The sequence below is a fragment of the Pteropus alecto genome, unplaced genomic scaffold, assembly GCF_000325575.1.
Source record: "Pteropus alecto unplaced genomic scaffold, ASM32557v1 scaffold88, whole genome shotgun sequence".
NCBI classification, from domain to species: domain Eukaryota; kingdom Metazoa; phylum Chordata; class Mammalia; order Chiroptera; family Pteropodidae; genus Pteropus; species Pteropus alecto.
This window is the reverse complement of record NW_006494611.1, coordinates 15,515,640-15,541,838: the sequence shown is the minus strand read 5'-3', so window position 1 is coordinate 15,541,838 and position 26,199 is coordinate 15,515,640. Positions and strand designations below refer to the sequence as shown.

The 26,199-nt window shown below is 33.1% G+C and overlaps 1 protein-coding gene across 4 annotated transcripts in view; it reads left to right on the top strand.

The window, feature by feature from the left end:
- The window catches only part of PCGF5 (polycomb group ring finger 5), a 60,497-nt gene that overhangs the window by 33,135 nt on the left and 1,163 nt on the right, over window positions 1-26,199 (top strand). Inside the window, exons 6-9 of one of the 4 annotated variants that reach the window (XM_006925955.3) lie at window positions 6,042-6,140; window positions 8,767-8,856; window positions 15,647-15,706; window positions 21,695-25,548. In XM_006925955.3, coding sequence (XP_006926017.1) covers window positions 6,042-6,140; window positions 8,767-8,856; window positions 15,647-15,706; window positions 21,695-21,742 — 297 coding nt within the window. In that variant the 3' untranslated portion in view covers window positions 21,743-25,548. Of the gene's footprint in view, window positions 1-6,041; window positions 6,141-8,766; window positions 8,857-15,646; window positions 15,707-21,694; window positions 25,549-26,199 lie in introns of those variants that run through there. The other 3 variants (XM_015599979.2, XM_015599980.2, XM_015599981.2) reach the window with 3 other exon arrangements.

Below are 26,199 nucleotides of genomic sequence, written 5' to 3'. Positions count from 1 at the left end.
TTAAAGTAGAAAAAGTACTAAAAGCAAGTAGAAGAAAGGAATTTAAGATTAGATTGGAGAAAATGAAATAGAGAATAGAAAAGCAAGAAAGTTAATGAAACCAAAAACCTGTTCTTTGTGAAAATCAACAAAATTGGCAATTCTTTTGCTAGCAAGCTAGACAAAAAAGAAAAAGAAGACTCAACTTACTAAAACCAGAAATGAAAGAGGAGCTATTTCTAGTAACCTTACAAAAATAGAAAAGATTATAAGGGAATGCCATAAATAATTGTATGCCAAAGAAGTAGATAACCTAGATAAAATGGCAAATTCCTAGAAAGACAAACTACCAAAACTGACTAGAATAGAAAATCTGAATAGACCTCTTACAAGCAAAGAAATATAATTAATAATTTAAAAAGTTCCCACAAAGGAAAGCCCAAATGTTTAAAGAAGAACACCAATCTTTTTTTAAACTCTCACAAATGTTAAGAGGGAACACTTCCCAGTTCATTCTGTGATGCCAATATTACCCTGATACCAAAGACATCACAATAAAAGAACTTTCATGAATCGAAGGACACAATCAACAGAATGAAAAGGCATCCTAGAGAACGGGAGAAAATATTTGCAAATTTTATCTGATGAGGGATTAATATATGTAATTCAACAACAAAAAAAATCAAATAATCCAATTAAAAACGGAACAAAGGAGTTAAATAGGTGTTTCTCCAAAGATAATATACAAATGGCCAACAAACATGAAAGATGCTCAGCATCACTAATCAGAGAAATGCAAATTAAAACCACAATAACATATGACTTCACATTCATTAGGATGGCTGCTATCAAAAACAAAACAGAAAATAGCAAGTATTGATGAGAATGTAGAGACATTGAAACCCTGTGCACTATTGGTAAAATTGTAAAAAGTGCAACCTGTATGGAAAACGGTATGGAGATTCCTTGAAAAGTTAAAAACAGAACTACTTTATGACCCCGCAATCTCATTTCTGGTTATATATCCAAAAGAATTGAAAGCAGAGTCTTGAAGAGTATTTGGACACTCATGTTCATAGCTGCACTATGTACAATAGCCAAGAAGTGGAAGCAGTCCAAATGTCCATCAACAGATAAATGGATAAACAAAATGTGGTATATCTAATGTATTATTACTCAGCCTTAAAAAGGAAGGAAATCTTGTCATGTCCTACAATGTGGATGAACTTGGACATTATGCTTATTGAAATAAGCCAGTCACAAAAAAGACAATTTCTGTGTGATTCCACTTGAGGTATATAGTCAAATTCATAGAAACAGAAAGTTGAATGGTGGTTACCAGGGACTGGAGGAAGGGGAAAAAAGTTGTTATTTAATCAACATAGAGTTTCAGTTTGTCATGATGAAAATATTCTGAATATCTGTTTCACAGCATGTGAATGGACATGACACTAATGAACTGTACACTCAAAAATGGTAAAGGTGGCAAATTTTATGTTTTTTTACTGCAATAAAAATTGCAATAGTGTTTTTTATAACAGGAAAACTATAGATGCAAAAATCCTTAAAAATTACCAACAAGCTGAATTCAGCAGCAAAGGATTATATACCATAACCAACATATAAAAATTAGTCAATGGTGATAGACCATATTAATAAAAAAAAAGGAGGAGGGAGGTGAAAGACCATATGGTCATCTCAGTAGATAAATAGAAAGCATTTGACAAATCCAACTTTTTTGTTGTTGTTGTTAAAAAATAAGGAATAGAACTTCCTCAACCTGATAAAGGCAGCTACAAAAAAACCCACAGCTGTCATAACAGTAAAAGACAAAGCTTTTCTAAGATCAGGAACAAGAAAAGGATGTCTGCTCTCACCACTTCTATTCAACATTGTACTGGAAGTACTAGCTGGAGCAGTTAGACAAGAAAAAGAAATTAAAAGCATCCAGACTGGGAAAAAAGTAAAATTACCTTTATTTGCAGATGACACGATTTTGTATACAGAAAATCCTTAGGAATCCACAGAAGAACTATTTTAGCTAATAAACTTAGCAAGGTTGCAGGATACGAGAATTAGGAATAAACTTGGAACGACCACCTAAAAATGAAATAAAGTAATTTCATTTATAATAGCACCAAAAAATAATAAAATACTTAAGAATATATTTAAACAAAAAAAAGTATAATATTTATACACTGAAAACTACAAAATATTGAAAGAAATTAAGAAGGCCCAAATAAATGAGATATCCAATGTCGTGGATTGGAAAAGTTAATATTTAGATGGCAATCCTGTCTAAATTGTTCTTCAGATTCAATGAAAACCCTAACCCTGATATATATACACACACACACACACACACACACACATTTTTATTTGCAGAAATTGACAGGCTGATCTCTAAAGTCTTATAGAAATCCAGGGGACCTTAAAATAGTCAAAACAATCTTGAGAAAGAACAATGAAGTCGGAGGGCTCAAAGTCCCCGTTTAAAACTTGTTTCAAAGCTACAGTAATCAAGGCACTGTGATACTGGCATAAAGGTAGACATATAGATCAGTGAAATAGAATTGAGTCAGAAAGAAACCCATACATCTGTGAATTTATTTTCAACATGGGAGCCAAGATAATCCAAGGAGAAAGCATAGCACCATTCAATAAATGATGCTGGAACACGTGTAAAAAATGAAGTTGGATTCCTACCTCATGCTGTATAAAATTAACTCAAAATGGATCAAATGTAACAGCTAAAATTATAAAACTCTTAGAAGAAAACATAGGAATAAATTTTCATTGTCTTGGATTTGGCAAGTAGATTCTTAGAAATGACACCATTAGCACAAGCATTAAAATATATATAAATTAGACTTCATCAAAATTAAAAGCTTTTTTACATCAAAGTGAAAAAACAACCTACAGAATGGGAGAAAATATTTGCAAATCACACATCTGATAAGACTTTAGTATGCAGAATATAAAATCAACAACAAAAAGATAACCCATGTTTTGAAGGGGCAAAGGATTTGAATAGGCATTTCTCCAAAGGAGATGTACACATGACCAGTAAGCACATGAGAAGATGCTAAACCTCATTAGTCATTAGTGCTATGCAAATCAAAATCGTAATAACACTTCATACCACTAGGATGGCTATAATTTTTTTTTTTTTAAGGAAAATAGTAAATGTTGGGTAGAATGTGGAGAAACAAACCCTCATACATTACTGGTGAAAAGGTAAGGTGGCGCAGTCAGTGTGAAAAACAGTTTGGCAGTTTCTGAAGAAGTTAGTTACCACATGACCCAGCAATTCCACTCCTAAATATATACCCAAGAGAATTGGAAACATATATTCACATAAAATCGTGTATATGAATGTGACAGCATTGTCCATAATAGCCAAAAAGTGAAAACAACTTAAATGTCCATCAACTGATGAGTGCATAAACAAACTATAATACATCTACCCATTAGATTATTATTCAGCTATAAACTAGAATGAAATACTGATACACACTACATGTACAGCATGAGTGAACCTTGAAAATGTGCTTGGTGAAAGAAGCCACATATTATATGATTCCATTTATATGAAATGCCCAGAACAGGCAAATCCAAAGAGAAAGTAGATCAATGGTTGTCAGGGGGTGGGGAGAGAGAAGAATGAGTAGTGACTACTGTTGGGTATGGAGTGTCTATGTGGGGAGATGAAACTGTCCTGGAATTAGAAAGTGGTTTCACAACCTCATGAAGCTACTAAAAAACTACTGAATTGTACACCTAAAATAGTGACTTCTATATCTGAATTATATTTGTTTTTAAAAAGTCATAGTCAAGCTTGACAGTTGCTTTAACTGGAGATACTAACCATACCATTCTGAAGATGAGAGAAAAAGACATTGTAGGGGTGTTGGGCTTAAAAAATAAACAAAACAAATATTCATGATCATAAGAACTAGAATTTGTTGAATTGTATCCTAGAACTGGAACTCCATCTAACTTGCCATATGGACCACTATCTAATTTCAGATCTAGTATTTTAACTCTTCCAGAACAAAGAGATGAAGAGTAATCTAGGATAATCAAATTAAAGCAGAAAAGAGACTTATTTGAACTGTGCCTCTTCTGGCCTGAGTTGGAAGGAACAGCTTAGAAGGCAAAGGAGTTGTGTCATGAAAGGGAAAGATAACATTCTTGACACACAAATCTTTTTCCATATAATATTTTTTCAGATACACAGATGTTCCTGAAATGTTGATCCCCCTGGCAGCTCGGCAGGGCCTGGGCCACAGATCCACCACCCCAGGCAGCAGTGTCTCATTAACCCGCTGTGTGTAGTACACATTTCCCTTTTTCCATGTGCTATGAAATGAAATGGTAGGGAAGAAGCACAGCTCTTAGGGTCATTTCTTTTAGGCTCTCCCCACCATCCTCTACTGAACACTCCTAATTGTCGTTGCCCCTCTTAAAATGTGTCAGTTACTTTTCAGAGATCTGTAGAGCACCTCCCAGGTGTACCTAGCTAGGAAACAACAAGGATAATTTGGTATAATTATAAAATGTTTCTACAGAGAGAGAATGCATAAATGTTATATTTTTATTTTCTAAGTACTTAACAAATTGAATATTAAATTCCAGGCTGGAATTTTGTTAGAGATTGATGTCAAACTTTATCGAATTATAAATTCAAGAAACAAGCTTTTGCCTAGCTTCTAACATCTACTCTTAAATCTTCTGACATCTCTATAATTACTAATTTCTGAAAGATTGTTTTCATGGTCATTTCCGCAGGTTCTTTCAACAACCTGAGATTTCTCTGCAGATGAGAATACATTTAGAGGGTCTTCCAGTACCCTCACATTATTCTCTAACTTAACTGGGACCTATAAAATGTGCTAGCTGTTGGAGCAAGAAAATAGACAGGAAACCTTTGTGTGGTTGAGATGTGAACAAATAACAGAGAGAAGATCTACGTGTATATTTATCCCTTTGTTTTCACGCTGTTTAGAATTCAGTCTTCCAGTTTGAAATGGGTAGAGTATGTTTTGCTTTAGAGGTAACTTTTAACTTCCTTTTTCTTTTAATAGATGCTTTACCATCCTAATTGTGACCAAGTATCATATGTAGATCCATTTCTATTGCCCTTTGTTAGGAAATATATTTTGCTGGAAATATATTTGGTAAGAAATGCATACTGATTAGATAATTCTACTTTTGACCTAATTAAAGAACATTTCCAGATTGTTAACCTAATTTCCTATACATATAAGTAGAGGTAATACTTTATATCTTTAAAAGATCTAATTGCTGCTTTTTTTGGTTTTTAGTATTGATAACTACTAAAGATCAATACTTTTAAGTTGGGGGATGTAAGTTTGTCTCACAAATTGGTTCATGTTTATCATGTCTACAAACTCATTTTGACTCATTTTCAGTTTGGGTATCCATTCTGGATTGGTTCTTATAAAGTTAGTGGTGTTCAGACTTAAAGAGTGAATTAGTACTGCTGATGAAATGAGAAAAATCTAGACACATAGAACATTGTTTTTCTGGTAAAGTACTGCCACACCCCCATCAGACATGGGGCATGTTTCTCCCCAACCAAGGGTCCATTCTACATGAGTTAGTTGCTGGGTCTCTTTTGGCCTAACTGGACTAGGTCTCCTTAGACCCCCATTTGAAATCATTGCTCCTTTTTAAAATATTTGTAAGTTCTGAGACTTTTTAAAAATGTCCCTAAATGCTTTCAGAAGTAACACTATATAATAAGATATTTCATATGCTTTTTGTGACCTTTACTCATGGTATGTTCTTTACCAGAATGTCTAGAAGTATGCAGATTGTCTATTTGCCAGGTGTTCCCTAGTACACATGATAGTAAATTCTTGAAGAATATCGTGTATTTAAGAATTAAGAACATTTTTACTCACAAGTACTAAAGAGCTGTAAATTGAAAGATTTTCAGAATACATTTTGGAAATACTGAAAATGACTGTGGAAGTGATACCTATGGTTTAAAAACAAATTAGAACATTTTAATTAGTAATCTTTATTTCCTTTAGGGTTTAATGAAGAAATTCATTCGATGTTCTACACGTGTAACTGTGGGAACTATTAAAAAATTTCTAAGTTTAAAATTAAAACTTCCAAGTTCTTATGAGGTAAGTTAATAAACTAACCTTGATCATTTTGATAATTCTGATCTGAAGTAAAATTCTAACAAAATAAGTAAAAATTAACTGAGAACACATTTGAATTAAAATTTGTGGAACTTAGGTTATTTTCATGTTAACAATTTAATTTTTAGAATGTAATATTCTATTTATGTAATCTGTATTTTGAATTCAGTATCATGACTAAAACATGATATTAATGCAATTAGTGTTTTATAATTAGAGGATATATTTAAATAACATTAAGTATCTTCAAAATAAATATTTCAGTTAAATGGATTCTTTTTTATGCCAACACGCTTTAGGGTATATCTTTTTGTGTGTTTTTGAGACCTTTGCAGTTCATTTTTGCTAATTCTTTAAAGACTTTTTTAGAATGTAAAACATTTTTTTTTTCAAAAGGGATTTTTACAAGTAATGTTCCTTTAAGTCCATGATATGCAAAAGTGATATTTTTTAGCACTAGGTAAAACCTAATTTTTGTTTTAGTATTGCATTTACCAATTTCTTTACAGGAGAGATAAATTACCCTGATGTTCATCACAGCACAGCTTATAATGTGTTCAGTGTTTAGAGAACATTTATGATCCTAGGAGTATGACTATGACATGATGAGAAAACATGGCTATTTCTCACCTGCCCAAATAGCACTATTACAGCTTGTATTAAGTAACTCTTCCTCGCCTTTGGGTTCTGATAATAGCGTTCAAAAAAAAAAAAAAAACCTAAAAAAAGAAAACCAAGACTAGTTTCCTAAAAAAATGGCACCATTAATTTTTCAGGCTATGTACAGTAATGCCAATATGAACAGTCATCATAGCAGAAATGAAATAGGATTTGAACATAGACATTGATAGGTATTAAGTCTGTATTTTGAGGAAGCCTTTGATCCTGAACTTACTTTAAAAAATTCTCTCAAATGACTAATTATGGATTAAAAATTCTTATTATGGTTTGGTATTACAAATATAAACTTCCTAAATATCAGCTTTTATATTAGGAAAAAAATTGTGCAAGTTAAAGTCCTAGGTACTTGGTAAAAGTAAAGGGTAGTAAGAATTTATAGATACAACAGTGAAAATAGAAAATAAAATTGTTTTTAAGATTTGATTTTGTGCTTTATTCCCTTACAGGATACCACATGCAATTTTATTTCCTTACTTTTAAGCGTGACTCATTATTTTCTGGTTTTCACGAAGTTGCTAGAGTTTAGAGAACTTTTACTCTCATATAGTGTTAATGTTGGCATATGTTATATTTCTCTATAGGAAAAGATAGAAGGGGAAGAGATTCAATCCACTGACAGCTCCTCATCTGTTCCAATGCAAAGAACTTTTTCTATAATTTTTAGTATATTTACTCATCCCCAACAAGTAGAGGGATGATTTAATGAAATGCCTGACAGCCAAAGAGTCTGTTAACAGTATCGCTAATTGTGTCAGGATAGTTTAGTTTTTAAATAACAGTAATAGAAGCAGTGTGCTTGATTAGGAATTGCATCCTGAGTAAGTCCCTTTATCTTTGCTTATATTTTTGGGGCAGGATGAAGAAAATGAAATTATCTAGTTTGTTCCTTTAAAAATAAAGTGTCTGAAAAACATTTTGAGATCCATATACGTCACCATAAATCATCAGAAAAATCAATATAATTTAGCTAATAATTTGTCTAATACAATTAGAATTATACTCATTTTAGACTTAAAGTTCAAAACTCCAGTCTCTGTCTAGCCAAACACAGAATTCTTTAAAACCTGTTCTTCCCTCTTTCCACCCTTTAAATTAAATCCTATCAATTTGCTTTTAATGGCTAGAGAACCAAAATATTCATAGGGATACGTGATAAACATTTAATTATGCTTTGTTGAATTAGTAAATCATAGCCACAGTTCCTGTGGCCTTCTTAAGGATTTGGGGGTGGTTTGGTTCCTGCAACACTAGAGCAAAAGTGAGCATTGATAAGTACAACCTTTTTTTGAAGTTCTGTGCAAGGTAACAAGATGGTCCTATAATAATGCAAGTTACCAACCAAGCAGAGAGGCCAGAGAGCCCTGCGAGACATAGGCTGGTGGCATGGTCCTAATTGTGCTGTCACCTTAGCTATAGGCAATTAACAGATATTCTCATATGCCTCTAAGGCTCCATAAATCACATATTCACATTCATTCATTTACCCTCTTCAAATACAAGTTAATGAGAGAAAAATAACTCCTTCAAATCTTGGAAAGGTGAAAGGATTCTGAGAGACGAATCCATAAGGCAAAAAGTGCTATGAGGCACTGTGAAGTTTCCAGTTTCTTCTCATTCGATAAGAGTGTCTAAAATCTCAAAGGTTGCACAGAGATATGGACTAAGAAGATATACATTGCATTTCAAAATCATGTGTATGAACTTTAGATAAAGGTATGTGGGACAAGATAAACAGTGCTTCATGGTACTTATATCTGAATTACTCAACATAAGATAGACCAGTGATTTTAATAAAAATACTGTTTTTAATGAACAATTCTATTTTGTTATAACTATTTGAATCTTTCTTGAAATTTAAAAAACATGCAAAACACTTATGAATTAAAAATTACTTACATTAATAGGTCTGTAACTATTCTTTTTAAAGTTGGATGTGCTGTGCAATGGTGAAATTATGGGGAAGGATCATACTATGGAATTCATCTACATGACAAGATGGCGACTAAGAGGCGAAAACGTAAATTGCTTTTATATTTACCTATGTGTATATTTAGTTATATGTTATTCAAATTTAACAGTATTACTTAGAACTAAAAGAACTAGCTTGGGAAAGAGAAGAAACTGGTCTTATTGTTTCTCCCAGCTACTCCATGATAATTGATCACAAGTACAAGACCAAGGTCTGTGTTAAATGTGGTTTTGTTATATTTAAGGTGAGTTAAAACTCCATCTAAATATGTTCAGAGCTCTACTAACCTCAAGACAGAGAAGATGGCACTCACAGTTTTTTTAAATGCCAATAAAAGAACTTTTTAATTATATGAAATGGGGGTGGGGAGACTAAGTTCTGTCCTGACTAGTACATTTAATGGTTAAGACATTTTTTGGTTACAGTAGAAGGGACAGATAGAGTAGAATTTAAATAATTTTTTTTTCAGGTACCTATTTTACTTTGAAAGTATAAAACTGGACTGAAGGGTTGAATGAGTTTACTGTGGTTTCTGATGCCAAATTATTTTTGCCTTAGGCCCTAGGCAATATAGAAAAAATGATTAAAAGGAGAATTTTATATTTCGAACTGTATCTTCGATTAGACTTAATTAGAAGGTTCAAATATATCTTATATGAGTTATATGTAACATTGATATCAAGGAAATTTCAGAGGCTAAGGATTATAAGGCTGATATATAGCAGTAAGGAATATAGTAGTAACACTATCAGAAATTCTCTTCATAATCTGATTACATGAATTATATTAAGATTGACTGGAAGGTTGGACTAAGTGGCCTCCAGGGTCATTTTAAACATTAAGATTTTGTGGTATTAGGGGACTTATATTGCATGTAAACATCTATGGATGAAATCTCAAAATCTTTTTTTGGGTGTGCCATTCAGTGGGTAGGATATTGGCTATTTTTCAGAGGAAGTATCTTGATATAACAATAAACAAAGCACCTAGTTTCTTCGTTTTTTTCTACTTGAATTCCTCTTGGATAAAGCCTTACTCATGAATCTGAACTCTCATGAACAGGAAGAAAAAATTATGTTCTAGTACCAGTCACTAACTAGTTACGTTCCCTTGAAGAACTCATTAAACCTCCCTAGGGCTTTTAAAAAATAACGTAATTGTCTTTGTATTTGGTAAATTACTACTTACCTTTTTGTGACATTTTCTATTTTTTTAAATGGTTGTGCATATATCACCCTCATTTAATCCCTCCAACCAAAATGTTTCAGATACCAGGTACAGAGATTGTCAATTCTCTGTTACCCAGCACTGTTGGGGTCTAGTATTGTGATATTACACATAATATTAACATCGTATTGATATAATTTGTGTTCCTTGATAGTTCTTTGGGCATTTTAGTATGTACTTGAAATCATTATGAATAGGTTTGCCTGAAGATTGAAGAGATGTAGTCATCTGCAAGACCTCTGCTAGCTCTTACTTGTCCTTCACAAGATCAGTTTCCTCCCCAAAGGTTACCCACATGGCCAGTTATTTTAATGTCAAAACATTAAGAGTGAATTCATAGACATTGTTATTAATTGACCTTCAGTTAGGTCAGTCTTTACTACAATTATGTTTCTGATTATACGTTCCTTAATAGTTTAAATTCCTTAGTTTGAGGCATGTTTTAATAAAAGTCGGTTCGAAAATTGGTTGTGTCATATGATTTTTCATTCAGGTAAAAACTAAACAATAGAAAAATTACCACATTTTATAGTTAGTGCAACAGTAATCTATCAGCCTATTTCATTTTTTCAGCATAACAAACATGGGTTTTGTTTGTTCCCCTCCTCCAACCTGTTTCTCACCCAGTCTTCACAATCTCAATAGTTCCAAGATTAGTAGTTCCATTTTTCTGATTCCTCAGAACAAAATCTATGAAGTCAGTCCTGATATGTTTTTCTTTTATCTGTCCTTAGCATTCTGTGACATCTATACTATACATACACTATATACCACACAAAATACCATAATTAGAATCCTGTTATGTCTTACCACCTCTACTTCTACTGCTCTGATCCAGGCCACTGTCGCTGTTCTCCAGAATGTCTCAGAGTCTCCTACCTGCGCTCGATGCTTCTGCTCCTGCCCGCCCCCATCTTTGCCCAGCACAGCAGCCAGAGTGATCTTAAAACAAGTTAGAACATGTCACTTCTCCACTTTAAGCTCTCTAGTAACACCTAATATCATTTAGATAAAAGTTAAAGTCCTTCCAGGGACCTATAGATACAGACCCCACACGATTTTCCCCAGACACTTCTCTGACCTTACCCCTTCCTCTCTCCCTCTTGCCCACTCCACTCTGGCCTCACTGGCTGTGTTTTCTCTAACACAGCAGGCTTACTCTGGCCTCCCCAAATATCCACCTGACTTGCTCCCTTTACCCCCATTGCTCAAATAGTTTTGCTTCTATATCACCCTCTCCCACTCCAACTGTTTTCCATAGCATTTCATACTGCTATCTGACATACTGTGCCTTTTGTTTATTGTTTGTACCCCAATTGAAATGTAATCTGAGGGCAGGGATTATATCTGTTCTCTGCTGAGTTTCAGCAACAAGATCAGTGCCTAGTGCAGATAATAAATATTTGAAGACTAAATTGAATGAAAACTCTTGTCTTTTATAAGGTAATAGTTATGCAAAATATATCCTAAAGATCATTTTATTTGAACCTCAATTTCCCAATTGTTTTAAGCAAATTTTAAATTTCTGCACTTGTTCCAATTATGAGTTAAAATAGTAATTGATGAATTTCGACAATTGTAGTGAATGGACAAATTAGCAATAAAACAATCATTTCTTGATTAGGCCCGTACTAGCATTTGTTGCAGTCACATACCTTCCCATCTCTTCCTTCCATTGCCAGCAAGATGCCAGGATGTCTGAAAAGCTCACATCACCTCCTGGCATTGCTAACTGGTTGTGCTTAGGGCTGGGATCAGCTTATTTCCTAAACTAATATCTACCTTGTGATTCTTTTGCTTGCTTCTAGTACATTTTTATATTAAACATTTTAATACACCTAGAATTTGTTTATTTACGTACACACACCTACAACAAGGCTAAGACTCTAAATCTTTTTTTTTTTTTTTGCCAGAAATACAATTTACTGAATAATCTATACTTTACTTCATTGTTTTGAGATGTCACCATTAGCTATGCATATGTATCTCTATGTACACACACACACACACACACACACACACGTTCAATGTCACCATTAGCTATGCATATGTATCTCTATGTATACACACACACACACGTTCGTGGACATTGTATTTTGTTCTTCTGAGCGAGTTTTATCCCTACTCCAGCACTACACATTATATAGCTTTTATAAAAATTTGATAACATATCACCACTATCTAAAACCCCTCAATTGTCCATTTTCTTCATTCGATAAATTCGAATGAAGTCCAAACTAACTTATAAGACAAATAATTGGGCCTTCTAGTTTGCTTTATGATGTGTATTAACATCTGTTAGGGAAAAGCTGTTTCTTATTCTTTCCAAAATTGTGTTGGTTGGTTTTACCCATTTGTTTTTTCAAATGAGTTTGAGACTAGGACTGATTGGCATTGGATTAAATTTCTAGGTTGCTTTGGCACCTTTGCAGTTTTTTATTCTGTTCAGTGCTGTGAGCCATCTCCTCATGTTCTGCGTTCTTCTGGGTCTCTGAGTAAAGTCTGTTTTTTCTTCCCTCCACATGTTGCATACCGCCTCTGCCCCTCTGGGTCTTTTGCCTCATGCAAAGCCACTGTATCAGCCACCTCTTCACCTTCTGTTTGTAGACTCTTAGGAATAATCTCTGGGAAATCGATTTTGCCTCCATTTCTTAAGAGCAGGGGTAGGGCTCCCTGTACCAAACAGCATCTGTACCACTCATTTCCTTTAGCCTGAGGCAATTCCACTTCAGGCTCAGCTTATTTGCTATGGTCTCTGCTCTTTCTGGATCCTTATCTTCATTGTGACACATTTTTGAAAGATTTTTATCTTTAGGAATCAAATATGTGGTCAGACTTAGCTGACTCTCAGAAATGTTTCAGTTCATAATGGTATTGCTGCCTCCAGATTGTTAAACTCAAGACTGTCATCCTCAAGATTGGCTTATTAATGTTGGTTCATCTTTTGCTTATTAGTAGGAGAAAATGGACTTTTTATTTAAACCGATGCATCTCAAACTTTAATATGAATAAATCACCTGGGGATCTTGGTAAAATAAAGATCCCAACTCAGTAAGTCTGGGGTGGGGCCAAGATTCTCTGCATTTAAAAAAAATTTTATTATTAGTTTCGAGTATACAGTACATTGGTTAGACATTTATATAGTTTATGAAACGATCCCCCTGGTTCTTCTTTTTCTCCTCTGGCTCTGCATTTTTAACATGCTCCCAGGGGATGCCAGTGCATCTGACCTTTGGACCACACTTTGAGTAATAGGATTTTAGAAGATGTGATCCACAACCACTGGCTTGCCCTGTGGCTTCCACATCCCTAAATTTGGGGTTCAGAATTACAGAATTAGATCTCAGTGTGGAAGGAACTTAGTTGTCTAGACTAACCAGCAATCTAATACATGAACTCTGTTTATATTATCCATGCAGTGTTCATCACATTTTTTGAAACAAATGGAATCATGTATTGTTCTGCAACATTTTTTCTCATTTGCTAATATGTCTTATGGGGAATCAGTAAAGTTTGTGTGGCTATACCATAATTTGATTAATACTTCCCCTTTGGTGGGCATTTAGATTTTTTTCAAGTTTTTGACATTACAAGCAGTGCAATACAATTCCAGTACATGTAATTTTTTGCACATGTGCAAGCATATTCATTGGCTAGGTTCCAAATGTGTATTTATAACAGTATGCATGTTTTAAATTTTGATAGGTACTAACAAATTGTCCTCTAATAAAAAGGTTTTAGCATTTTATTTATAATCATGCCAGTAAGGTATGAATGTACATTTTCTGACGTCCTCAACCAACACTGCATATTATCAGTTTTGTATTTCTTCTGTGAAGTTTCTTTTCATATCCATTGCTTGCCTTTTTTTCCCATGTGATGTTTGTCTTTCTTACTGACTCCTAGCTGCTCTTTATGTATTCTGGATACTAATCTTTTGTTATATATATTGCAGCTATTTCCTCCCAATTGTGTCCTGCTTCCTAATTTTGCCTCAGGTTTTTGATCATTAAAATTTGGATACCTAAACTTATCTTGAAAATTTTTAGTAAGATTTTTTTAAAAATATTAAAATACTTAGCAGAGTGCCTGACACAGTTATTTTATTAATAGCATATGTATGTTAGCTTTTATTATTATAATTCTCTCCTACACTTATTCTCATCCGAGAGCTTACTGTTCGCCTTCAGCTTTCATCATGAGCTCATGGTCTTTCTGCTCATCTTTCTTTGGATATGTTGAGTACCCACTCTCAGTACAGCCTCTTTCCCAGATGAACCTGGTTGGTTTTATCTTCCAGCAACCCCTGCCAGCCCATATCTAAAGTTGCGTCACCATGTTTGTCTTGCTTTGCTTTAATTATCAAGCAGTTTTAGGAAAAGCAAATATCTTGACTGATACCAAAGAGATGAATGAGGGGAAAAATTACTTTATGAAATTGCCTCTTTCCACCTTAACTCTTTACTCTTATTAAATGCTATTTGGGACTTGAATAGTTAGGCAAAGTCTGAAAGGCAGAGTTTGGGGACTCTTCAGAGAGAAAGGGAAGGTTGCCAAGGATGGCAGTGCTGAGCATGTCTTAACAGTGTTTGATGAGCCCTGTGCAGAAATTCAAGTACTAACTTCTAGAAAAAGACTTGCTAAAGTCTTTGAGGAAATGGGAAATTTCTAAACTTTTATTTTAAAAGTTGCCAACATATTTGTTTTAATCGTTGCTTACTTAAGTATTCTTTCAAAGCATATCTTTTAAAAAACTGTTCTGGATATTAGATTTATTTTAGTTAATTTATACATCACATATTTTCCTGTATTTTTTTTCCATTTTGCAGAGGCATGCAGTGTTGAATTCACATATGCATAATTATGTTTAGCATATATTGAGAAATCAAGAGTTTAGGAATGATTTTTTAATATGAATGGTTAAACTGTTAAAAGTGAGTTTGCAAACGAAACTACTCAGTTTTGAAATATTTTCATTCATTGATATACTCATAAACATTTTTTGAGTGGCTGCTGTATGCCAGTTCTGCTATTAAGACTGAAAATATGAATAAGATGTAGACTCAAGTTGCTCACACTGATGGTATTAAAATAGACAGGGAGACTAAGAATCTAACTTGAGCAATTGAAAGAATATAATCTAAAACAGCTAACGGATTCCTTATAGGTTGAAGCAAGTTTCATGCCCCTCTCAGAGCCCTGAGATCCTTAAACAGTGTTACTTTCAGGAGGTAGCTAAAGAAGAGATGTAGAAGAGATTCATCACAGGAAGTGATGGAAAAAGAGGCTGCCCCTCTTAGATTGAAGAGGCGAGGGTTTTCCCAGGAATTATTAGTATTTGATGAGAAGATGGAAAGAATAGGCCACCATTGTGGTAAAATATTTGCAGATAAACAAAACCCCTATTTAGATACTAAAATTATTTCAAGCTAAATTTTACCAGTCACTAAGTTGTTAATTTTTTAAAAAACAACTACCATATTTTAGAAAGTGTTTACTTAAAATTAATCATGTTGACTCATGTTTGACGTTAAAATATTTTAAATAATCAGTTTGAAATATGTATCCAGTTGTGGATGCCTCTTATCTGATGAGTTCATCTCCTCCGCAGTTTCGGTGTCTGAACTGCTCAGCTTCGCAAGTCTGCTCTCAGGATGGCCCTTTGTATCAGGTAAGAGGCACTCACGACTGTACATATGACCCTCCCGATGCTGCCACGGTGGGGATTGCTTTCATCCCAAAGTCAATTTCCTAAGACATGTAACTTTGCAAAACTAATACTTTGTTAAACTATAGAACTTCATCTTTTCAAATTATGTCCCCAAAGTTTTCCATTATTTTAGTTTTCTTAAAATATCTAACTTTACTAAACTAAAAATGAAATTATGTTAAAGTCATTATTTTTGAGTCAGAAATTTTTAATAATTACCAGTTTTTCAACCCTTGAAAAATCTCTGCTCCTTACTTAACACTTCTTTGTGCAAGTGTTATTTTTTTTAAACTCAATCATTCATCCACAAGTGAAAGATAAAACACCAGACGAGGTGAAACCAACAGCAATAGCTACATGTAATTGTGAGCTTGCTTCCTGGGCCCTGCCCTAAGTACTTCGGTTATCTCTTTTAATACAGAAATAATAATGAACTAATTTGATAATTCATTGAGAAAACTTCAGTGCGAATCTGAGGAAAGTTTAATAGTCATACGATTTAAAAATTGGGGAAACTAGAAAAGACTATGGGTAGTTTATAGGAATTACAGTTGAGTACAGAGATGACTTATGATCAACCTTAATCTAAGGATTAATCATAGCATTTCTTAAAAATCCTATGTTCTTTTATTCTAGAAATTAGTCTTATTTGCTAAGAAAGGAGAGTTGTAATTATCATTTAATGAACTTAACTAGTAATCTTCTGATGTTTTGGAGTTGAGACGAATATATGTTCATTATTAAAAGAACCACTTCAAATCACTAATCAAAAACATTAAATTAGCAGTTCATATAGAATTTCTCTCAGTTTTTATTGTCAGTGCTATGATATTGAAATCCACACACTATCATTAAAATGCATGCTTTTTAATATACACTGATTAAGTACTGGTTTTTTAGCAATAGGGTAGGCAATTTAACTTCTATAAAGGCCAAGAGAAAGTCATTCAGGGGGAAAAAATTATCCTTCTCCTAACATTATGCAGTTAAGATGAGGGGTGAGTAAATAATGTAACTGAGCTGATGAGATCTGTATATATCTTAAGTATACAGATGTTTTAGCTTCACAGATGATTTGGGGATGATGAATTATAGTGATGCCCCTGCCTTTAGCTATAACTCAGACCTATATGCTTTTTGCTTTCACTCTTGGCATTGATGCCTATTTATTTCCTTAGAAATAAAGATGTTCTTAACACTGATGTAAAATATTGGAGAACAACTGGAGTAAAACCAAATTTTCAATAATCCACACAAATTTCCCTTTTTTTCTTAAACACTTCATTATGGTTTATACTCCTGTCAGAAAGTTGTAATTAATAGGTTGCACTGTTAGCCAAATTTCAGCTAGAAAATTTCAAGGAAAATTATCATTTTTTTATTATGTGTATAGCTTTATACTATTAAATTGTTATACTATTAAATTTTTAAATTTTGTGAAAATTCCCTAACATGGGCAGTTTTCTAGGAAAATACCAGTGGACCAAAATTTACCCCAAAAGAAAGAAACTTAAATCACTGAGTAATGAAAGACATAAAAAAAATTATTCAAGAATTATTTCCCCAAAGGATACCTAAATAGTTTTATGGTCACAGTCTCTCAAATTTTCAAGGAATAGATCCTTCCCATTCTAAATTGTTTTAAATCATTGAAAAAAAAAAATGAATTCTTTCAAATTCATTTTATAAAAGTAACTAATCATGGTAGCAAGAACTGACAGAAAACCCCCAATTAGAAAATGTATCAAATTTCATTTTTAATATATAAAGATGATAAGTAATATACTAAATATACTAAAAGAATAAAGCTAGACAAAATAATACTTCTATCAGAAATGCAAGAATGGCTTTATATTGGAGAGAGAAATTATATATTGGAGACATATTATATATAAAAACACATACAAAGTCAAATAGAAATCATAGATGCTGAAAAGGTATTTGATAAAACTTAATGTTAAGTAACACTTTTTCCTATCATCTTCTCATTTTGAAAATTTTCAATACAAAAAGTCGAAGTACAAAGGAATATCCTATACTTTTATGTAGATTTACCAATTAATATTTTGCTACATTTCTGCCCCCATGTTCTCTCCCTCTCTTTTTCCTCTCTCCTAATCTTATTCTCTTTAAAAATATATCTATTGTTTCTTTGTGGAACCGTTTGGAAATAAATTGCAAGTATCATGACAGTAAGCCACTAAATACTTCGGCATGTATTTCCTAAGATCAAAGACGTTCTCATATATAGCCAAAATATCACTTCTTGCACAGGAAATTTAAGTATATGAAATATTAGAGATGTCAATTTTCCCCATAATGAATTTATAAAATTTAATGAGATTCTAAACACATGTTTATCAGTTCCTTGTTTAACTTGACAAAGTTATTCTAAAGTTTATCACCAAATAGAACCTGGCACTCCTGGTCAGCCACATTTTTGAAATGGGTAATGAGAGGGCATGTGTGCTGCCACATACTAAAATGTGTTTTAAAGCTTAATTAAAATAGAATACTAACTTAGACATATGAATAAAAGGAACATATCAAGAATAGACTGTAGTATGTATGAATCTATAAAGAGAATATTTCAAATTAGTGGAGGAAAAAAGATTCATTTAACAAATATCTATCAAGTACTTAACTGGGCACTTTCTTAGGCCCTGAGGACACAGAAGTGAAAATGAAAAACCTTTTCTCTTACAGTGCTACACTCTAATGATGGTAGCAGACAAAAAAAGTAAATAAACTACAGCGTTAGAAGTAAAAAATAATATTTTAGATAAGAATGCCAAGGGAAGACATCTTTGAGGTGGTGACTTTTGATCAAAAAGAAGAGAAATAGCCACGTGTATATCTGGGGTAAGGCACTCCAGGCTGAGGGAACACAGTGCAAAGATCCGGAGGAGTGGTCCTGTCTGGTTGGTTGAAGGTTGCAGGGAGGCTAGTGGGGCTGGAGCAAAGCTAGTCACTGGCAGTTGTCAGGGGAAATCGGTGAACTCAGATGTTGGGGGTGGAGTGTGATCTAGTGTGGTGTGTTTTCAATAAATTGTACTGGAACTATTGGTGGGGCGGCAGGATTCAGTCCATATCTCACATCATGTGAATTTCTCATGGCTTAAATTAATAAATATTAAAAATTATACCATCAAAGACAAAGAAGAAAATATAGTTAAATAACAAATCTGAGTGGGGATGGCCTTTCTCATTGTACATGTAAAAGGAAAAAAAAGACAGTTTACTATTAATACTGAAAAGTACATGGCAAATATACCGTAACTAAAGAAATAATAGCAATATATGACAGAAAGGTTTGATGTCCTTAATACATATAGAATTCATACAAATCTATAAGACAAAGTTTGACTTTCTATAGAAAAATGAACAAAAGACATGATTAGGCAAGTCACAAAAGAAGGAAACAAAACTGGCTAATAAACATACAAAAATAGTTTAGAAGACATGAAAAAATAAAATACTATTTTATGCTTATTAAATTGCCAAATTAAGAGGGAGGAAAGGATAGCACTCATTACTGATGAGGCTGTTGAATAATGAACACTCATATTTCTTTTGAAAGTGTAAAACTAGAACAACTTTAAGTCCACTTTCTTGCCTGAAAGTATTTATCAGAAAGCCTTTTAAAATTTGTATGCTGTTTGAGTCAGCAGTTAGTTCCACTTCTAGGAACCAACCGGGGGGTGGAGGGTAAAGTGGGGAGCAGGGACTAGACAGTAAATCATTGGGTCAAAATTAATTTATAATAGCAAAAAAAAAAAAGGAATAAAACAATAGCAAAAAGATTTATTGATAACTTATGGTTCATTTCTATAAAGGCATTATACACAGCCTTTAATAATGATTACATAGGACCATATTAAGTAGTATAGAAATAAATTTATAGAATTTTTAAATGAGCAAAATTATTCATCAAACAATATGTGCATGATTCCAGTTTTTAAAAAAATTAAGTACATGGACAAAAACCTAGAAGGATATACAATAAAATGATTATGGTGAACATCTTAGGATGGTGGCACTTAAATGACATTCCTTTTTTTCTTGATGCTTTTCTGTATGTTCCACATCTACAATAAAGCCAAGTTACTTCTATGATAAAGAATACATTTTAAGAAAAATAGTACATCAAAGTTAATTTTATCACTTTCTAACATCAAATTTGAAATATACACTTTGAAAATATTCTTTATTTTAGTACATGATGAGGCTTAGGACTAACAACTCTGTGAAATGTAGTTTCATTCATTCAGTCACTTAACACTAAGAGGAGTGATATGCCATATTTCCTTATAGAAAACAAACTGAAACATGAATAGAACTTAAATTTTATCTTAATTTCTGTTATTATAACACATTAACTAAATTATTAAACTTTATATGTTGTCATAGAACACAGTTACTTGGAGGGGAAAACAAAACCATTTTAGCCAAAAATTGAGAAAATCCAGACCACTTTCAACCAAGTCATTTTTTTCCCTCTCTACCATCATCCTAGTAAAATTGATGGATTTTCCTCTATATGAATGGATTCTAGAACAAGTGACAAATATTTGCAGAAAGTGTGCAGATTCAACAGACTCGAGAATGGAAAGCAAAGCTAGGAGGATTATGATGATGGGCAAGATGTGGTTTGGATAGAATGGGAAGCAGTAAGGTGAGGGTTGGATGTCTAAGAAGCAGTCTCCAAATCTGGGTGGGAGTATTATAAAATGCAGATTTCTGTGCCCCACTCCCAGATACTCTGATTCAGAGGGAACAGAATAAAGCTTAAAATAAAAACAAGCAAACAAAATTTAGACCAAAATCAATTTCAAACAAAGAAACCCTGAAAGACTGCGACTTTTACTCCAACCCTTAGAAAACTGGGAGGTAGCATCACCTAACTTCTTCAGCCAGGAAGAATGAGAGGTAGGAATACTCCTTCCCACCCTCCACTCCCATCCTGAGCTGAATGGTAAGAGTCTCCAACACTGGCTCTTCTCAGTATGCAGCAGCTACGATCAGTACGGAAACGGTCATTTTCAGGGTTACGGAATCTCAATCTATCCCCTTCACATATATGAAAGAAAAACAGTTTTCTGTACTGGATATTTGCATTCACTCACACTGAGATGAAGCGGAAATGGTGGTTATTTCAGCCTTTCTTGGTTTCATGAAAGTAGCTCCTCAAAAATTCATTTTAAAAGGGGGAATCTGCAGGTTTAAGAAAAGGAAAACCATTGGCTCTCGACATCTTGACTTTGGGTTCTATTTGACATGGTGAAAAACTTTTTCCTCTCTAGTACTGCATGTTGACCTTTGGTGCCTTTTCTGCAGAGAGCAACATGAAGGACAGTCTGAACTATTCAGTTATGTCAAAATCAAATCCAAATACATAGTAGTATCAACTGACTATTGAAAGGAGGGAGTAAACCAAAATGTTTTGTGTAACAATTCAGCTACTTGTTTTTCAACATTTTTTTTAAATGCTAAAAAGCAAGTATTAAATTGACTTAAAAAAATACAATTTATGAGAAATACCCCAATTTCATAGATTCATAGCAGGAGGTGTCTTTGTTCATTTGTGACTCAGTGGGCTCTCATAGACAGCAGCTCTATCATCATACAGTCAACGGAATAGTGGTTACCAAAGGGGAAAGGGGATTTGGAGGAAGGTGAATTGAGTAAAGGGGAAATTAGACTTTGAGTAGTAAGCACACAGGAGAGTGTACGATATTGAATTATAATGTTGTACAACTGAAATTTATATGTTACCTCACTAAATTTCATTAAAATATATAGCAAGTTTTAATGTCATCTTACTGTTATAATCACTAGTATCAGCAGATATTGGAAATTATAATCCTGCATTCCTAAAATCTTTTGTATATAATCTATATTGTTTTTATATAAACACAGTCTTATTCATCATCTGTTTTTATTTTATAGTCATATCCCATGGTATTGCAGTATCGACCAAGAATTGATTTCGGTTAGACCAAGGGGCCTAGATCCCACTGAGATGAATCCTGCACTATTTGTTTACTCATCAACAGATTGCACAGCGAACAGTGTGTGGACTAGAGGGACACAACCAGATTTTCAGCATGCAAATAAGGCCATTGTCTGTCTCTAAATTGTCAGTTGCATTTATGTTGTTTCTATTAAGAGCAAACCAAGTGCCATTCTGCTACTGAACCATCTGCATAAGTTATTTGTGCTGTCTCACAGTGTACAATATAAGTGCTGGTTGAAATCAGTTAGGTGTGCAGCCATGATTCAGCCTTCTGCATATTTTGCTTGCCTGTTCCAAGATTGTTCTAATGTTTGATTACACTAGTAATATGGCTCAATCTTTGTGGTGTTACAGTTTTCACATACTGTTTTATTAATTCTTGTTTAAGTAGAGTATTGCACAAGAAACTAATAATTATTATATCTCAAAATTATTTTGTATGAGAAATATATTTAGAAAAGTGGTTTTTGAGCCACTGTCCTGTTCTCAGTAAGCTTTTCGTGTGCAAAAAAATAGTTCAAGTCCTTTAGGGGAAGAATTCCAATTACTCAACATTTAGAGCACATTGTAGGCATTTTAAGTCATCTTTCAGTGTAGTCTACCAATTGCACAAGGAGGACACGTTAGCCCTCCAGATTGAAAATGTATGTGACTTCTGCTAGAGAACTGAAGTTAGAGTCACAGCCATTCGAAATGTTGGCAGCTGATCACATTTACTTCTAACAAAGTTAATGTGTAAGTAAGGTTAATCTTTCATAATGCCTTATGACAAGCGGGTGCTGCTTCATGAAACGTCATTGTGTAACCCATTTTATGGATGCATCATTGTTGCTCACGTTTAATGAGTACTTTTGTTTCTCTTTTTAAGTTGGCCTTAGGTGTGTGACATTATGGCATGCAGAAGGTTATGATGATTTTAAATATTAGAATCTTTAGAGCAGATAACATTAGCTGTTTTACGGATTTCAAAAGTCTCAAAGCAACTGTAGATTAAAACTGTTAGTTACCTATCACATTTCCAAACCATTTGCATAAAATAGAATAAATACAGTGTAGTAGATAAATATGCTAACCAAAATTAATGGATTGAGGACATTTCATTTTAGATCCCGTAGCAATCAAGGGAAATAGGATTACTGTTCCGTACATAAGTTCATTAAGGTCAGAGCTATGATAATGTCCTTGATTTTGCAGTTTTGTTAAGTCTTCCGTTCGTTTTGAGATTAGTTTATAAGTCAGAGAAAGTCTTGTTAAATTATATGAAGAACTTCATTTTAAACATTTTAAAGTTTATAGTTTTCAAAAAATTTTGGAAATTGTTTTACTAATTGCTTTGAAACAGGTTACCCTCTGAAACTTAAGAAAAAGTCTTGAAAGTTAGTAAAAATATTTGTTTTAGAAATCTGACGAGCACAATCTGTGTGTTACACATAGTTTTTATACTGAATACATGGTAGATGTGCTACATTTTCCAGTAAAATGTATCACAAATTAATGCCTTCTGAATCTCAAAATGCTTCTTACAAATAAAACATTGTACAACTCTAAGAAACATATACAAAATACAGCTGAATCTTGATGCATTTCACAATATAAAAGGCTGAAATATAATTCTTTTACATATCTTTGTTTCAAATCAAAAAGTTTATATTAAAATTTTTTGCTGTATTTGTTTTGACTTTTGTGAAAAAGGTTATGACAATACTTTAATTTCATTGTTAGATTGTGTTTGTGCCAGGAAGGGCTCACAAGCAGAATTTAAAAGACAGATTTTTGTTAACTCTAAAAATTTTTGGAACAGACCATTACATTCAACCAAAAACTGAATTTACTCTTTAGTTACAGAAATTATTTTGTTATGCTATGAAATCCCTAAGAAATTTTAAAATTTATTATAAATTGTTTACATCTAGGTCAGTGATTAGTGTTTTACATATGGAAGTTAATTTTAATAGACTTAATGCAAAGTGCATTGAGAGTGCATTTTAAAAACCACAAATGAGACCTGGATGTTTTTGATTTTCCAGCCAAAATTAACAACCTTAAATGAGTTGTATGTACGTGATCTCTTTAAATTTGGCCTGTTGCTTCATCGTATGTAATTTCACTATTTTCCAAGGAAATATATAGGAAGCAATTAGAATTTAGAATAGTTTTAGTATATTATCATTTTTACTGAAATGTAATGGAATATGTGCCAAAATATGTGAAAACCTTACATAAAGAAGAACATCAGTTGTCATTTGGGGGAAGGTACACATTTTATGATGGTCCTGAGTAATACGGTATTACTATTGGAACCACAGACTTCTTCAACTGACCTCTTTTGATATATTCAACTATGATTTTCTAAGTATGGGACTACTTTCATATCTAGAAATACACTAAATCCCCAATTATTCCCTAAGTCAGGTTGTGGAATTTGCAAGAAACCAGGTATAGAAAAAATTTACAGACAACTTTTATGGCTAGTTTTATAAACTTAGGGTGCTAGTAAAATAAACTCTTTATATAAATGACTTTTAGGAATAATCACCTGAATTTGCAAAATTGGAGAATAAAACTAAGTTTTTTCTTTAATCGGTTGTTCCTTAAGTAACAAACTGAAACAACTTTACTTCCACAAAAGATTTTGTAATGTTTTCTCAACCTTAGACATATTTGTAAAAGGGTCAAGGAACCTTGGGTATAAAGGCCTGTGGTTTATAGACACTTTAACTGTAGTCACATCAGTTAAATTCAAAATATGGCCTTTTCTTTAGATTAACAAAATACTGTTAAGAAGTACAAAAAAGGCTCATTGATGAGGTAATAGTGCATTCAATCTGGGGTGCAAGGCACCTTGGATAATGTCCTTTACCAACTTTAAGTATATTATTTCTTTATTCATTGAAAAAATGTCCCATACTACTAATGCCACATTTTATAAATGTAATGAGTTTGCTCAACTATATTATATACTCTAATGTAATCTAAATTTAAATGATTCTTTAAGAGAAAAAAGATATGTTATATAATATTATAAACTGTTTAGCTTTATTGAAATATTTAAGAGAAAGTGCCTCATTGCAATGTGCATTTCTGTTTTAGATTTGCTGCATAAATTTTGAGTTATCTGTACCTGTCTCTTATGATTTCATATCTAAATAGGCGCTCATAAGTTAGAGTAATCTCTTTTTAAAAGATTTTCCTAAGAAAATACATATCACCAAAGATTTTACTGCTAATTAATAACCATGTTGGAGAGACAGTTTTAACAGTTTGGAGGTTGGCAATTTTTAGACTGCAGTTTAATTTTATGTTAGGCAATAACCTTAAGTAATTGCTAAAATGTCACCAAAGAAAGGTTTTAAACTGAATTTTCATGGTGAGATCTATCAAGTACAGCTATTTCTTGCAATAATCAGAGCACACTTTCTTTCAAATATGTCCCTTGTTTTTCCAGCACCATTTGACAGATCTTAGGAAATCCTCAAAGGTGAGAAAGATATAAATATAACAAATAGCCTCCCTCTGGATAAAAAGTGGGAGAAATCCATACTTTGAAAAGAAGGTTGAACTTGAAATTTTAAATTCTAATTTGAGAAGCTTTTTATTCCATGGAGGCAATATAGACAAAAATTATACTTATTTGGTTCCTGGGTCCTTAGTAACATGAGAAATTATCTCAAAGACAAACTTTGGTAAAAAGTTCTGACATGCTTGTAAAGCAAATAGTACATTCTGTTAGACTCACATATGTAAATGCTTTTTCTGTATTCAAAAGTAAAATTTTCATAAAGGCCTATTTTTTTTTTTTTTTAAGTAATAGCTCCTTGTCTTGTTTCTCAGTGATTGCTTTATTGTTATTAGAATTTAACCATACAGCCACATTTGGCAAACGTCTCAGATCAAGAGCATATCCATCAAGTTAAGCACTCTCCTTACACCGTTCTCTTTGGGAGTTCACACTGTGTGCCACCTCAGAGGTAAAGCTCACGTTATGAAGTCTTTCTGACACGCCGCTCAGTAAACCTCCTTGGACAGGCTTAAAATGGATCCATTCCAGTACATACTCTGGTTTATCTGGTATATCTGAATTTTCCAGCAAGCTAAGCATTACACATTAAGGTGTTGGTTGTGGGGGAATTGCAAAAACAAATGAGTTTGCCATAACTTTAATTTTCTGGATTAGAAACAAAAACACGAAATGCTATTATCAAGATATATATAGTGTGTGTATATATATATGTGTGTATATATATCCCTACAGTAAGGAACATAACACGTCTGCCAGGTCTGGCTTATGAAGAATGAAAAATGTTAAATATACTAGAGACTCCAAAACCCTTTGAAAGCACAAAATAACCACTTGACATATATATTCCAGTAAGTATTTTGGTAGAAAAACATCAGCTTGAAAGTTCATTAAAATGTACTTAAATATAGTTTTCATAAT